The following is a 17035-nucleotide window of genomic DNA, read 5'->3' on the forward strand; positions in this document are numbered from 1 at the left end:
AAACCGCACTCAAACTAATCAATTCATCTTAACTTGGGTTTTCTGAGTAAACAAAGCATAGTATGTGAATAGTACAGATTAATAGATTTTTACGATTAAGTTAAGACTAAAAAGTGTTAGTTAGAATCACTGTTTGATTTTACTGTGTACTGTGTTTGAGATTTTTGATAAAGAGTTGGCCTGTAACACACATTTTGAAGTGTTTAGTTGAAAATAAGTGCTTTTAAGAACGTAGATGAAAAAAAAAATTGTAATGCAATTATTTAAAATTTCAGGTGAAAGGACTTAGCCTAAATAACTGATTTCTGTCAACGCTAAAGACACACTTGTTCTTTGTTAGGCCTACAATTATTGTCCTTATTTAAAAAAAAAAGATAAAAAAAAAAGATAAAGTCTTCAGAATTATTAAATAACACAGAGAGAAGTATGGGAATTATGACTGAATAATATCAATTTAAACACTTGTGCAAGCAGACTGCAACTGGTGGGCTTACGGTGTAAATAACATCAGTAGCAGCAAAGTCACATTGGATGCTTGTTAAAAATGTAGTAGTGAATATTTTTTGAGAAGTAGGATAATAATATTCATCTGCACAGTCATGCACAGCCAAAGCACATCCAAAACAATTTTCTTCCACAAAAATGCATGCAATTTTGCTTTTTAACCACTAGAGAGCCAAACATTACATAGTGTACCTTTAATACTCTGGACACTCACCATTGAATCCTTTTAGGGAAAAGGCAAACTTCAAGTTTATCATTGAATAAAGGTCATCTGCATTTCGGTCTGCTCTTCACACAGATTAGTTGAATGACTTCACAGACTGTAGTACACTGCTGATGTACAGTATATGATTGCAGTTGTTGCCAGAGTGTGTCAGTCTTGTACTGACTGTAAAATCCCAAGCCAAAAGCTCAACCTAGTGGACACACAGTTGAACATCCTGAGAGATAAAAGACACTGCTTACATAACAACAAAGCTCTCTACAACTTTTGTAAACAGTAGCAGAGCGATTATTATTTTTATTAACTGCTATTCCTGTTATCAAATTCCAGTCATTATAACAACACAAACATAATAGTCCTCAGCAAAGATATTATTGGATGAGATGTATGCTTAGGTGTCGTTGAATGTTGCAACTAAAAAATATAAATAAATAAATAAGCACAGGCATGCATAAATAAAGAATCAACTCAAAATATAAAGTTTACAAAAACAATTACTGTATTAACACCAGAGTTGGGTATAACGCATTACAAAGTATTCTAATTACTTTTCGTGGTAACGCAGTAATGTAACTCATTACATTTAAAATTTATGTAATTTGATTACAGTTACTGATGTCAATAAAATTAAGTTACTTGCGTTACAAATGTATTGTTAAGAAAAAAATATTTAGTAAAATGCATTTCTAATCACGTTTGGCCGCTGCATCAGGAGACTCGGGATTTCTGCAATATTAAATTACAGAAAGAACTGAGTTTCACTTTGTATGTATTTTTGTAGTTTTAATAGGTTTTCAAAGTAACTTGAAAGTTAAGTAATTAGTAATCTGATTACCTTTTACATGCAGTAATCAGTAATGTAATCATATTGCAATTTTAAAGTAGTAATTTGTAGTGGATTACTTTTTTTGAGTAACTTACCCAACACTGATTAAAACAAAATAAACCAAAAACAGCCAATAAATCAACTGGCATTAATACAATTATACTGTAACTCAGAAACGTGATTAATAAGCTATACATTTTAAAGATAGCGAGGTTTCAAAATAAGAACTGCATGCACTATATAAAAATGTTTTGTAAGGTAATCCAAAATTAACTGGTTTTATTGAAGTAAAAATAGTATTGAATATGACAGAATATACTTCATTAGGTTACACCAGCAAAAGTCATTTGTGCATGTCAGATCAGGTAACAGTAGAGAAGGGAAACACTGCATTTGTAGGTCACGAGTTGCTTGTAGCAACCATTCTTGAAGTCAGATAATGCACTTTTAATAATTATCTGAAATTTAATCTCTCACCCTGTTTATATAGTAATTACAATATCCCATGATAAGCAGCAAAAGCCTGTATTCTGTCTTTTGGTTTGTTGGAAACTTCAGCTGCTGTGTTTCTAAAGGATATTTCTTTTCAGAGAAGCAACAAAATCAAATTTCCTTCTTCAACAACATGATACATATGGAGCCATAGAGTGAGAATGTAACAAGGTTCGAGATGTAGGGAAGGAAGAGGACTGGGTCGGCTTGCGGAGACTGTGAGTGTTTATTAGAAATAAATAATAAAAACAAAGTCGTGCCCAATCCTGGACTTGACTCACACTGGATGATCAGGGTTCAACAAGGATTGACTTGATGATCTAAAACTCTTACGAACTCACACACATCTGCCATCTTGCTGTTTGGGAGAGGTTTAGCATTTTGTTATTATGTTATGCTGGTCAAAGAAACTATCACTATTACTGTAGTAACTATTACTTATGTAAGTTACAGACAGGAATTACATCATACTCAGATAATGCAGTTTGTAGAGGAGACGGGTGATTACTTAGCAATCAGACTTTTGATTTTCATCTGGCAGATGATAAAACAGACACAAATACTATAGAATCACACGAGGGAACCCTTGTGGAAAAAATGCACTTAGCATACCTTTAATTTAAAGACTACTTATAATGGAAATAATATATACTTTAAAACAACTGAATTGAATGTAAATGTAATTTGTGCATTTTAAATGCATGTTATTTGCAATTGAATGAAAATGTATCATAGTTTGAATTTATATTAAATGCAATTAGTTGCTTTTTTGACCCACTTAAGTAGTATTTTGTTTTGGTCTAATTTCATAATTACTTCCGTTGTCTTTTGAAATATGGTTAAAGTGAACTGCAGAACTTACTGACATTAACAAAGATTACTAAATACTGTATCAAATGCATTGCTCATTGTTAGTTCATGTTAATTAATACATGAACTAATGTTATCTAGTGAATCTTATTGTAAATTGTTACCTCATTAATATTATAGCCTAATATCTGCATAGTTTTTTTTTTAAAATATACTTTTAAGTGCTAAAGTACACTACAAGTGCAGATTAATAGACACACTTCTTTTTCAGAAGGGACCCCATGTGGACCAGTAAACAACAACCACCCAGAACTGCCTAACAATGCCCTACATGTCAATCATCAAGAACATCTTTGCAACCACATAGGAACACATTAACAACACCCAAGACAGAGCTTTACACAGCCATATGTTTTGTTCACCAACTGTGAATCATTTGAATAAATATGAGTTTTTTTAGTATTTCATGAAAGGACCAGGAAAGCAAGAACACAATGCTGAATGTAAGGTGACCCTGATGTCAAAGCACTTAATAAGGTTCTCCTGTTTCTCCCTGTTCATCCAATTACACGTAACCTGAGAGCTTCTGGTTTAAGAACAGGTAGAACATGACAAACAAACTTGATTACAGAAGAGTAAAGACATCTTCTAAACACCAACTGTCCACCAAATCTCCCCTGATAGCAAGTTGCTGTTTATACGTGAAGGGTCATCCCTCGTTCAGCTGTCCCAGCATGCTCAGCGTCATCTGTCCACAGGAGATTACAGTTAAGCCCTGATATTCATTATTCTGTGGATCAAGAGCTGCAGAGACACAATCTACATATTGTCACTAAATCATGCAATAAATCATGTAAGCCCTTACATTATGGTTTTATGCATGTTTTTCGATATTCTGCATCATGTTATACCTAAGAACACCCCTACGGTATAACAAAGACAGTGTTCAATAACTTGTTAAATTATTAATAATAATTTTTCTGCAAAGTAATATTTCAGATTACATTTTAGGATGTATTATGATGTAGTAATCCAGCAGGGTGAGTTAATAATTAATGGCGCTATATCAATGTTTACACAAGTTAAACCTTTCACGCATGTTTTGCTTACTATGTGTTGTGACTAAAAAGCAAGGCGCGTTTAGGTGGGCGCGCGCACGCGAGCGCGCGCACTGGTGTTTAATATGGGGAAAGCAGAGGGATAAACAACAGCGGGCCTTCGGAGGGCAGCGGTGTTAGATAATCGGGTTTTATATATTTAATGTTTATGAGACAGGCAGATTATTCCTGTCCATCTGACCAGACAGACACGCATGAAGAGCTCATGACAACATTTAACTGCAGCAAACTTACTTCCAAGATGGGACGAGGAACTTCATCCTGTCGACTTTTTAAACTTGGATTATACACTTATCTAGCTGATGATAACATATTTGACTAAAATTTGTGACAGATGATGAGTAAATCTTTTAGGATGACTGAACCCTTAACATTTTATTCAATGCAGGTAAGTTATGAAACCTTTTGTTTTTATATTCTATCATCAACTGGTTTGCATTGACAGACAGATTAACATTGTGGTAAAAGTTACTCTTTGCTGTTGTGAATGTGTTGACGAGACTGGATCTTAGTAAGTGCCATGTAGCCTACATTGTAAAAAAAGAAAAAGAAGGATAATTAAAGAGGTAGTTCACTCAAAACTGAAAATGATGTCTTGTGAAGAGATTTTTTTGACTTAAATGATGAACAATAGCCTATATATTGGCCTTTTATTCACATATAAACACACACACACACACACACACACACACACACACACACACACACACACACACGCACACACACACACACATACACACATAGAGCACATCACATACTGTAAACACAGAAGCTAGAGCGGCTAGTTAAAAAAAAAAAAGGTTTGTTCTAGAATGTGACTCATGAACGAGCTTCAGTTACCAAATCAGAGCCGGCCCGAGGCTTTTGGGGCCCTAAGCAGAATTTGATTTGGGGGCCCCCTCCCACTACGCGGAGTCACCTGTGCTTGACGATTATTGACACAAATACCACGCAATAATGATACATTATAAATTAATACAGTGAGGTTATGTCTTATTAATACAAAATAAATACTTAAAAAATAGATAGCCTACTTAAATAAAAAAGTTTTAACTTTTACTTTACTCTTTTACTAACTCTCTGAAACTTCTTAAAACAAACTGTCTCAAAACATATAATATAAATTATTTGCTAAAATAATGACAAAACTGAGAAATCAGAAACATAATAAGAGCAAGGGTTCAACAATGACAATTATTGTTGAAAACTGTAAAAATATTATGATTTCTCAACTGTCTCAATACAGTGTAACTGTCCTCAACATCTTTTTTTTTTTTTTTTTTTGATTATTATTGTAACAGACTTTGTTGGATTGTACATGACAGAATCCAACAAAGCCTGTTACTATAATACCGGTAATGATGTACTGGCGCTCGTTGTATATGTGTATATGCAATGTATTTTTCCCCTCGGGGCTTGCCGTACATAGGAATGGGTCAATTGCTGCACAAAACACACCGTAAATAATCATGCAAACATACTTTTATCTTGCTCTTTTTGTCCCCTCCTCTGTCATTTTTGTCTTTCTATTTTCGGCACCAGAGGGATACGTCCTTTTTGTGACATGGCTTAACATTACCGTGACTATGCAAAGTTGCGCACGAATTGTCTATGCACGCGCGAGGTGTCTATATTATGCGCATGACGTAAACGCTGGCAAACCCAGCAGCCGTTGTAGGCAGGTATATTGATCATGAAATCAGAATTTACTTTTCTTTAATTATTCATTCATTCATATTAATTCATTAATTTATGTCACTTGTTTAAGTCATATAAAAAATTTCTTTTCGATTTTTCAACTCGATTGGGGGGCCCCCTGGTGGCCAAGGGGCCCCAAGCAGCCGCTTAGTTCGCTTATGCCTCGGGCCGGCCCTGTACCAAATGCTTATCAGTGGCGTTTCCTCTGAGCAAGTAGGCTACCTCCTAAAAAAAAAAAAATAGGATGAGAAATTAATCCATATTAAAGGTAAAACAATGCAAATATTTTAAAATTTAAAAAGTGTATTTAAATTGCTGTTTTTTTTTTCTAAAGTGACACCAGCAGGTAAAGTTAAAGCTGCTAGTTGTTGTTAAAGTTACCCCTCTAAATGGAGCGGTGGGTAATTAAGAATGAATGGGGGGAGACACGTGACAGGAGGCAACGCCTCCATTGCGCTGTGATTGGATAAATGGGATATGATTGGTTCGTTCAAAACATCCCGTCTATTGTTTTTCGTGTGTGTTCCGAATGAAGACAATGATGGCGTCAATGGGAAGACTCAGCCTTATATCACTGCTGCATCAAAATCAATTGGTCTGAAAATATGGTCTGAAAATATGATGAATCTGTGTTTTTTTAAAAGTGAAAAATCTGCTTGGTGAAATTAAAGTTACATCTTTGTGTATGTGACCAGTGTGTACGAGCTTAATGACTAATGGAAATAAGTGGACTACTAAAAAGAACAGCTGAATATCAGAAAACAAATAAAAAATATTGTTACTGCCTTCAGTTATTATTTTGGATTAAAAACACTAATTTGATGAGATGTATACTTGATTTTAATTAATAGAACAAAATGAAAAATATGCTAAAAATAGAATTGTTTTTATGTTTATTTAAGCAGGAAAATGTGACAACATTAAGTTTAATTGGGACATGAATTTACATTAGATTTATTAAAAAGAAAACCCTGAAGACTTTGCCGCCTCATTTCAGAACACTGATGTGTATTAATGTGTGTTGATTAGTGTTTAGATGTAAATCAAAGCTGTTCATCAGGTATCTCTTCACAAGACTTGAAATAAATCACTTAATGGATTCGTTTTAAGACACGCTTTATGACCATTTTGGATCTTTTTAGTTTTGGTTACCTTTCAATGAAGGGACAGAATCATATATCATTTAAAATATCTTAATTTGTGTTTCGAACCAGTTGTATGTACAGGTGCTGGTCATATAATTAGAATATCATCAAAAAGTTGATTTATTTCAGTAATTCCGTTCAAAAAGTTAAATTTGAATATTATATTCATTCATTACACACAGACTGATATATTTCAAGTGTTCATTCCTTTTAATTTTGATGATTTTAACTGACAACTAATGAAAACCCCAAAATCAGTATCTCAGAAAATTAGAATATTGTGAAAAGGTTCAATATTGAAGACACCTGGTGCCACTCTCTAATCAGCTAATTAACTCAAAACACCTGCAAAGGCCTTTAAATGGTCTCTCAGTCTAGTTCTGTAGGCTACACAATCATGGGGAAGACTGCTGACTTGACAGCTGTCCAAAAGAGTCCATTGACATCTTGCACAAGGAGGGCAAGACGCAAAAGGTCATTACTAAAGAGGCTGGCTGTTCACAGAGCTCTGTGTCCAAGCACATTAATAGAGAGGCAAAGGGAAGGAAAAGATGTGGTAGAAAAAAGTGTACAAGCAATAGGGATAACCGCACCCTGGAGAGGATTGTGAAACAAAACCCATTCAAAAATGTGGGGGAGATTCACATAGAGTGGACTGCAGCTGGAGTCAGTGCTTCAAGAACCACCACACACAGACGTATGCAAGACATGGGTTTCAGCTGTCGCATTCAGTGGCAGTTCTACATTGAATTACACCCTGGGCGTGACCACCTTCGAGCCCCCCCCCCCCCCCCCAAAATAAATAAATAAAATAAAATAATAAATAAATAAATAAAGCACAAATTTATCCACAAACCGTAATATTTTATCGTGTAAACATAAGTTAAAGAGAAAAATTATATTTCTCAATTGCACAAATCCTTCATTACATCCAACATTGCCAAAAGACAATTGACACAATTCTGCACAAACTATGACAGTGTAAGTTATCAGAACTTAAATATACACTATATACATAAATGTGCCAAGAAATATATACAATCAGATATATAAAAAATGTAACAAGAGCAGAGAGCAACAATAATATAAAACATTAAGAATAATATACAAATAAAATATAGAATAAATATTCTATAGGACAAATACTTTATCACACAAATGTGAAAACACTAAAGAGAATCATTACACTATTGCACTAAGAACAGAACATTGGCTGTCATCATTAGGCCATTATAACTGTAATGAATATTTTTCTTGACCTCAACTACAGAGGTACAAATTGAATTTGTCATTAAAATATCATTGTAGCTACCACTGTAGTTGAGGTCAAGAAATGTATACATGACTTGAAACTACCTAGAGATTTGAAAATTCCATTGGAATTGAAAATTCCATCTCGTGTTTGTTGACTTAAAACCTAATTATTTTTGTATAAGCATTACAAGCATCACAGCAAAAAGGCTAAGAAACGTAAGAGATGAGGTACCCACAATTAACATTAGCCCTTCATTCATGACAACATGGATACCGTAATCATACCACAGAGAGAACAGTTGCATACCTTTATCTTTTGCTCGTTTCTCCTCTTCTTCTTTTCTTTTTTTTTTCTTAATTGTGCACCTGATGGCTTTGACCTTTTCCTGTCCATCTCTGTTTATTTGGCACTCGACAATCAACAGATTCCCCATCGCCCGCCCCCCAACACTGTCACTCACGTCACGAGTCACGGCCAGAAGTCAAGACTAAATGAATTCACATGGTGAGGTGACCCACATAATCGTTTTGTATTACTTATTTCACACAATTCAGAAAAACAAAAATTTGCAGGAACTATAGGCCTGTATTTATAATATTATGAATGAAATGTGCGTTATTTTGGAAGAAAGTTGAGGTGGTGTGACTGACTTTAGCCCACTAATTCCATTAGAGTATTGCTGATACAGTGCTCCTGCCACCCGCTGCCGCGCCGCCTCTGCGTGCGGTGTGTGAATGCTCTAATCTGTTAACATGGGCGCCGAATAAAAATACGCACTGCTAACGCGTGCGGTGTGAAACCGGCGTCACACACGGCACCTTCAAGCAGGGGCGCCAATTTGCCAATTCCCCACACAGTGAAATGATAGATAATAGAAAACCGCTTCGCGGCGCAGAGGATGTTTTTTTTTAAACTGCTCGTGCCGCCCCCCATGTCACATGAAAAAATGCCGCCCCGGGCGACTGCCCGGTTCGCCCGTGCCTAAAACCGCCACTGGTCGCATTCCTTTTGTCAAGCCACTCTTGAACAAGACACAGCATAAGAAGCATATCGCCTGGGCTAAAGACAAAAAGGACTGGACTGCTGCTGAGTGGTCCAAAGTTATGTTCTCTGATGAAAGTAAATTTTTCATTTCCTTTGTAAATCAAGGTCCCAGAGTCTGGAGGAAGAGAGGAGAGGCACAGAATCCATGTTGCTTGAAGTCCAGTGTAAAGTATTCACAGTCAGTGATGGTTTGGGGTGCCATGTCATCTGCTGGTGTTGGTCCACTGTGTTTTGTGAGGTCCAAGGTCAACGCAGCCGTCTATCAGGAAGTTTTATAGCACTTCATGATTCCTGCTGCTGACCAACTTTATGGAGATGCAGATTTCATTTTCCAACAGGACTTGGCACCTGCACACAGTGCCAAAGCTACCAGTACCTGGTTTAAGGACCATGGTATCCCTGTTCTTAATTGGCCAGCAAACTCGCCTGACCTTAACCCTATAGAAAATCTATGGGGTATTGTGAAGAGGAAGATGCGATACGCCAGACTCAACAATGCAGAAGAGCTGAAGGCCACTATCAGAGCAACCTGGGCTCTCATAACACCTGAGCAGTGCCACAGACTGATGGACTCCATGCCTCCATGGCAAAAGGAGCCCCAACTAAGTATTGAGTGCTGTACATGCTCATACTTTTCAGTTGGCCAACATTTCTAAAAATCCTTTTTTTGTATTGGTCTTGAGGAATATTTTTTCGGAGATACTGAATTTCGTATTTTCATTAGTAGTCAGTTTTAATCATCACAATTAAATTAAATAAACATTTGAAATATATCAGTCTGTGTGTAATGAATGAATATAATATCCAAATTTCACTTTTTGATGATATTCTAATTATATGACCAGCCCCTGTATTTGAGATGACATGATTGTGAGTAAATGCTGACACAATTCATTTTTGGATGAACTAGCCTATCCCTTTAAAATTAATATAAGTCAGTTTACTTTTTTTTTTACCTATTCACATCAACACAAATATTAATTTGTATTGAAACAATTCGTCCTGTATGTTGATATTGTTGATGCTAATGTTGCAATAAAATAATACTCTTTTTGTTTATAGTGCTCCAGTGCTTAAGCTACACATACTACATTCAAAATCACTGCCATGCCCAAATGCCACCATGCCAATCATCAGCAATGCTAACCATGACTTCAGCAATCTCTCAGTCAGCACAGACGACAGCAGCCTCGACCTGTTTTTCACCGAAATCCCAGAGACGGAAACCATCAAAGGTGTGTATTTCCAACGAGCCCAGCGACTCCACAGCATCTCGAGAGACGTGGACCACAGCAAACTAGCGCTCATCAACGTGGGAGGAGATCGCTACACGTTTCCCTGGAGCACGCTGGACGAGTTCCCGTCGTCTCGTTTGGGACAGCTCCGTCAGTGCAGGGGCCCGGATGAAATCGCCCAGCTCTGTGACGACTACGACGAGACGCGGCGAGAGTTTTTCTTCGACCGCAGCTCGGTGGCCTTCAGAATCATCTTTAACTTCCTCGCTGCGGGGAAACTGAGGCTACTTCGACAGGTGTGCGCCGTGTCACTATCTGATGAACTCACCTATTGGGGCATCGACCCGGCTCACATGGAGCGCTGCTGCCGACGCAAGATGGTGTCCTGTGTGGAAGAAGTGGGAGAGAAGAAGAAGAAGGACGACGAGAGGAGGCAGAGGAGACTCGCTCTTCAGAGGCCTTTAGCTCGAGAGACGGGCTACGTCGGGCTCATGAACCGGTTGCAGGAGATAGTGGAAAACCCTCATTCTGGCTGGCCTGGGAAGATCTTCGCATGCTTCTCAGTCGTCATGATTGCCGTGACCGTTATCAGCTTGTGTATCGGCACCATTCCTGATCACGATGACAGGGTTAGTGCACGACATCCCTCTTTTTATATCTGTTGTGTTTTATCTACAGTAGCCAACATTTGAAGTGGATCAAAAAGTTTTATGAAGTTCATTAAAGTTGTCCTAAGACAAGAACGTTCAAAATTCTTGTATAACTTTGATGAAAGGTTTTGATCCACTTCTAATGTTGACTACTGTATTTTGAGGGGACGCCTTAGGCTGGAAATGGCTGAGATTCCCTGGGGGGATTATTTTTATTTAATTATTTTTCCACGATTAATCTTTGCCGAGCACTATTTACTTTCAATTACTTTTCAGATGTATTTATTTATCTTCTAAAATCTATAATAATATATTTCATGTTTCCTCCAAACAATTTTTTCTTGAGCATATGAAGACATGCACATGAAAGTACAACAAACAACATTTATGAATCTGAATGAAGATAATTACTTATACATATTACTTATACAGATAATTACAAATTAAATATACATAGTGGAATAATCTGCAGATGTGGTGCAGAATTTAACAGGTCACTCAAAGCTTTTAAAACCATTTGTCTCCAGGTTAAAGTAGAGAAACTGGATGGCGACCTCTCTCAGTTTAGTGCTTTGAGAATAAGCAATTATTTTTTCTTTTTTGTTGTTCTTTAAAACAGATCACAATTCTCACCATGATTCTGAATAGACAACTAAACAAAATAACATGTAATTTACTAGAGGTTCTGACAATGTTAGTTGCTGCAGTCTATTAAAAAATATTTAATTCATTCGAATGATTTATTTAAAATCGGGTTGAATGAATGATTCCATGACTCACTCATAAACACTTCAATTACTTCAATTAAACATTTCATTACTGGCTGATTCAGCGTTTTTGAACGAATCTCTTGAATGAATGATTCAATGACGAAAACATTTTTAACAGTCACTTGTCGCCACCTACTGGTGTAACGATGTAATTGATAAAAAATTGTTTTTGGAGAACCATGATACTTAAAAAAGGTGATTTACTCAATTTTGATCTCTACCGTAGACATCAGTGTTTATATCCGAACTATAAACTTTTATCCCAGCTCTTCAGAGATCATTTGAATTACTTTAACACAGAAATAATGATGCTGGTGGTGATACTTTGGTGATAACTGAGTGAATATTTAACTAATGTAATAGTAATTTCTCTCTAGAAGTAACATCAAAAGTGGAAAACATTGGTCAAAAACCTACATTTACACACAAACACTGACCGCAATTTTCAGACATCTTTATTTCCTTATCTCAACTGTCATAGAAGGGAAAGCAAAGCTCTTTTTTATGTAACCTTAATATTATATTGTCTCATGTTTATCAAAATAAAAAAATAATGACCCACCCTATTGGTGTTTAAATAACATAGACTTATGTTTAACTTTATTACTGTCACTATATTAAGCAGTATTGCATTAAAAGTGTTTCTGTTGTTTCATGAAAACATCTGAAATGGTTGTGTTTTTGACTAGTATGGCATCTAATCCACTTTATCTGTGATAAAGTACGCAAAAAGCATAAAAGCTGAAAATGTCCGACTGGACGTCTCCGTTTGTAAGGCCGGTGACACACTGGCTGCGTGGCGTGAGCGTGGCGTTTCTGTTGCGTGTCAGCTGCGTGGCGGCTGCGTCGCGTTTTCTGTGTCTTTGCACACCAGAAACGTGTCTGACGCGGCACTGCTGATAAGGATCACCCTTGTTCGACATATGGGAAAGAGTTGTGGAAGCTCTATAGGCCTATACTTCATGTTAAGCATAAATATAAAGCCTAATGATAAAGACACTGTCAGCAGTATTGACAGCAAAATAGACTACAGAATATTTCGTTCTGTATTGACAGGTGCAATATTTGAAAATTGATATTTATTTATTTATTTATTTTTAAATTATATTTATATCTGAATTTATGTCAAAACCTAGACTTTCAACCATCAAAATGTAATTTATTAATATGTATTCGTGTACAAAATAACATATAAACATCTTTTCCTATTCTATTTTACCTGGAAACGCTTCCAACACGCTTTGTGTCACGTGAAAAATAGGCGTCGGTTCTTTTTCTAGCATGCACGCGTTTTCCGCACGGCTCAAGCTGTGCCTGAGACGCGCGTGTCACGCAGGCAGTCTGCAAGCTCTAACCTGTTAACATGGGAGCCGAAATAAAAACGGACACGCCACGCAGCTGAGACGCTTACGCCACGCAGCCAGTGTGTCACCGGCCTATCTACTCCCCGATTACAGGTGGAAAATCTTGCCAATCGGTTAACATCCAGCCAAAGTCAAACACAGCTTTTATCTCAGTACCTTCACCTGCTTTCAAACACTTTTGCTTCCGTATCTGAAAACATTTGGTTTTGCATAATGATGTATGGTGTCCACAATTCTAGGTGTCAGTAAAAATGCATATTGGTAAGCGCAACATAATCAGTGCGATTTTCATTACATGATTCCTATAATAAAGTACATTGTTACAATTTCGTCACACATTTTGTAGACCATGCAGTCTGCTTTAGTAATATGTTAAAATTGAACATTCTGATTTCTGCTTATTGTTCTTTTCCAGGGCGAATGCTCAGAAAAGTGTCGCAACATATTCATCGTGGAAACGGTATGCGTGGCCTGGTTCTCCATGGAGTTTCTGTTGCGTTTGCTTCAGGCTCAACGCAAACTGCAGTTTGTTCGAAACCCACTGAATATCATAGATGTCATAGCCATCCTACCATACTACATCTCTCTGGTTGTGGATAGCGAAGACGAATCTGAAGAAGCCGAGCTTCATGGTAGCGCTGGGACAAGTCGTGGGTATTTGGATAAGCTGGGTTTGATTCTGCGGGTCATGCGAGCCCTGCGGATCCTGTATGTGATGCGACTGGCTCGACACTCGCTGGGTCTTCAAACGCTGGGAATTACGATGCAGCGAAGCATTCGAGAGTTTGGGCTCTTGCTTCTCTTCCTCTGCGTAGCTGTGGCTTTATTCTCACCTCTCGTTCACTTGGCAGAGAAGGAATTCACTAAGGGAAAAGCCACTGGCCCTCACAGCTTTAGCAGCATTCCTTCTTCCTATTGGTGGGCTATTATATCAATGACGACAGTTGGCTACGGTGACATGGTCCCGCACAGTATCCCTGGCCAGGTTGTGGCCTTTAGCAGCATATTGAGTGGTATTCTCATAATGGCTTTTCCAGCTACATCCATCTTCCACGTGTTTTCTCGTTCATATCACGAGCTGAAATGTGAACGTGAAATGATTTGTAAAGAAGAGCGAGTGGCCATCTTGGATGCCAGTGCTAAAGAAGACGCCCAGAGATTGTTGGAAATACGCTCTTTTACTTCGGCCAATGAGCAATGACACAATTGGTGGTCAGTCAACCCTGACTGTTACTGCATGCTATCTGATCTATTGGTGCAAATCTCTGTATATATTCTTATTTTCTTCATGTGATTCGAACCCCCGGTTTCACAGACTTAAAGGCTTAAAGGATTAGTTCACTTTAGAATTAAAATGTCCTGATAATATACTCACCCCCACATAATCCAAGATGTTATTTCTTCAGTCAAAAAGAAATTAAGCTTTTTTGAGGAAAACCTTCCAGGATTTTTCTCCATATAGTAACTTCAATGGGGTCTAATGGGTTGAAGGTTAAAATGTGAGTTTCAGTGCAGCTTCAAAGTCTCGACACAATCCCAGCCGAGGAAAAAGAGCCTTATCTAGACAAACCATTGGCCATTTTATTTAAAAAAATAACATTTATATACTTTTTAACCACAAATGCTCATCTTGCACTAGCTCTGCGATGCGCCACGTATTACGTAATCACGTTGAAAGGTCATGCGTGTTCCGGTTCAGAAATGTAGGAAAGGGCGGAAATCTCATTTTCTCCTCCAACTTCAAAATCGTCCGACATCGTTGTTTTACCCTCTTTTTTTATTTATTTATTTTCTTAAATAGGGTTTGACTTAATCTTTGCACGTTCGCTTTGTAAACACTAGGTCTGTACTTCCGCCTACGTCATACGTGACCTTTCAACGTGATTACGTAATGTGTGGCGCATGACAGCTAATGGAAAACGAACATTTGTGGTTAAAAAGTATAAATGTTTTTGGTTTTTTTTTTTTAAATTGACAGATGGTTTGACTAGATAAGACTCTTATTCCTCGGCTGGGATCATGTAGAGCAGTGGTTCTCAACCTTTTTTTCCACTGGGCTGCACAATGGTCCAGGTGCAAGTCTCACGGGCCTCATATCATTACATATGACGTAACCAATGCAAACCAATCAATTTTAATGTTATGGTTTTAGCAGATAGTATTATTATATCTAGATGTTGCACACACAGAAGAGGCAGTGTTTTCAGGTGGCACATACAGTATTTCATTTCTGTCACACTCTGCAAAATCAATAAACACAACAAGAAATTAGTTTTTGTTTCGCAGTGTGTTGAAATGACTGGTGGAAGTGTGACTTAATATCAAAATGAAACTCTCTTGTTCAATAAACTCACAATTCCCAGATATACATTATGTCACAGTAAATGAGAACAATGTATTTCACCAAATAAAAACTACTAATAAAAACTAAAGAATACAGTAATGAGATAATAATTTGCAATGAACATACACAAACCGTAAAGCACTTTATGTAGGTATTTAACGCTGTATGACTCTCTTTATTATCGTAATAGTCACCAAACAGTAACAGAATGTTATAGGATAAAAACGCATTAGGCAAATGTTACTCAACTCTTCTTAAAAACAACATTGAGTGCATTGTAATTACAATCTCTGATGATATATCAAGCATTGTCACGTCGCAATCCCCCGCACAGAATCCGCTAGCGAGCCCATAACCCATAACTTGACCACAAGTGTGTGAACCGATGCTGTTATTTTTATCGATTTAAAATGCAAGTATATTAAACAACAAACACATCGATTTCACATGTCACTGTTTGACATTGATCCATAAATTTAAAAAAATTACCGCTACTGATACTGAGGATACTATTCCGCCAAAGCGCACGCTTGTGAGTGTTAGTAAACTGCGTTGCGTTATTCAGTTAGTCAGTAGCCTATATAGTAGGTCTCCATGTCTGAAAATAATATATGACCACCAAAATTATTTGACATAACAAAAACAAAACAAAAAAAAAACAGTTAAACTTTTATATGTTTAAAATTTAAAATAAATCTAAAATAAATAAAGTAAAACTGGAATTTGTTGTGTGTTTAATTTGTGGTTGGCAATTGGCATATCATGGGCCGCATTTGCATTCTTGACAGACAGCAGGTTGAGATCATAGACTGAAAAAAAATATGGACACGTATGGAAATAAGTGTCTGTGACGTCACCCGTAGGTTTCTGAACCGCGTTTTTGAAGCCTAAAGTGGGCGGAGTCAGACGTCGCCATCTTGGAAGCGCGTCACTCCCGGATAAACGAAAATGGGCAAAAAGGCGGGACGTGGGTGGAGTTGAGGTGCCTGGATGCTGAAACTACGCCCACCTAGCTCGACGTGATCGAGTTTGCTCAGCAGGCTAAAAGGAGCTAATGTGCTACTGGCCTCGCAATAAAAAGTGACAGCTGACTTGAAGAAGTAACGCTAGGCCTAAAGCCAATAGTTAAAGTTCATGTTTTTGCCCTTTGAAATACTTCAATAGTTAAAAGACATAACTAACCGTGAGACTATGTGTATTGTGATGCATTATTATTCTCATGCAGTAACTTACAATATTTGCTCTGAGTGTGTGTGTGACAGTGATTCATCCGCATACATGTCAGCGCGGCGCCGCACGTCAAGTTCATAGAGAGCTTTATTCAGTCCATTTTAAATTCGGATAGATATTACCTAAAGTTCAAGTAAATGCACTAGAAATCCGCGCTCATTTAAGGGATGGAGAGAAAGCACTGACACCTGCAGGATTTAATTTGACGGTACTTTTTATTGAACACTAAAAAGTTAAATAAGCATATTATAGTCTATCTGTTCCGTAAGATCAACGGTGTGTGGCCTCTATATCTTAGACATTTTTAAATCTGTACTCCAAAAAGCA

At 37.2% G+C, this 17035-nt stretch overlaps 1 protein-coding gene across 1 annotated transcript; it reads left to right on the plus strand.

Moving 5' to 3' along the window:
* The first annotated feature begins 3991 nt into the window (after positions 1-3991).
* Positions 3992-15548, plus strand: kcng4b (potassium voltage-gated channel, subfamily G, member 4b). The gene is made up of 3 exons (XM_077201593.1): positions 3992-4361; positions 10178-10979; positions 13550-15548. Exons 2-3 carry the CDS (start codon positions 10239-10241, stop codon positions 14333-14335), a joined length of 1527 nt encoding a protein of 508 aa, XP_077057708.1. The 5' UTR covers positions 3992-4361; positions 10178-10238; the 3' UTR covers positions 14336-15548.
* The last annotated feature ends 1487 nt before the right edge of the window (positions 15549-17035 follow it).

The sequence above is a fragment of the Siphateles boraxobius genome, unplaced genomic scaffold (assembly GCF_051911475.1).
Source record: "Siphateles boraxobius isolate OS27281-9 unplaced genomic scaffold, OSU_SipBor_1 48, whole genome shotgun sequence".
NCBI lineage: Eukaryota > Metazoa > Chordata > Actinopteri > Cypriniformes > Leuciscidae > Siphateles > Siphateles boraxobius.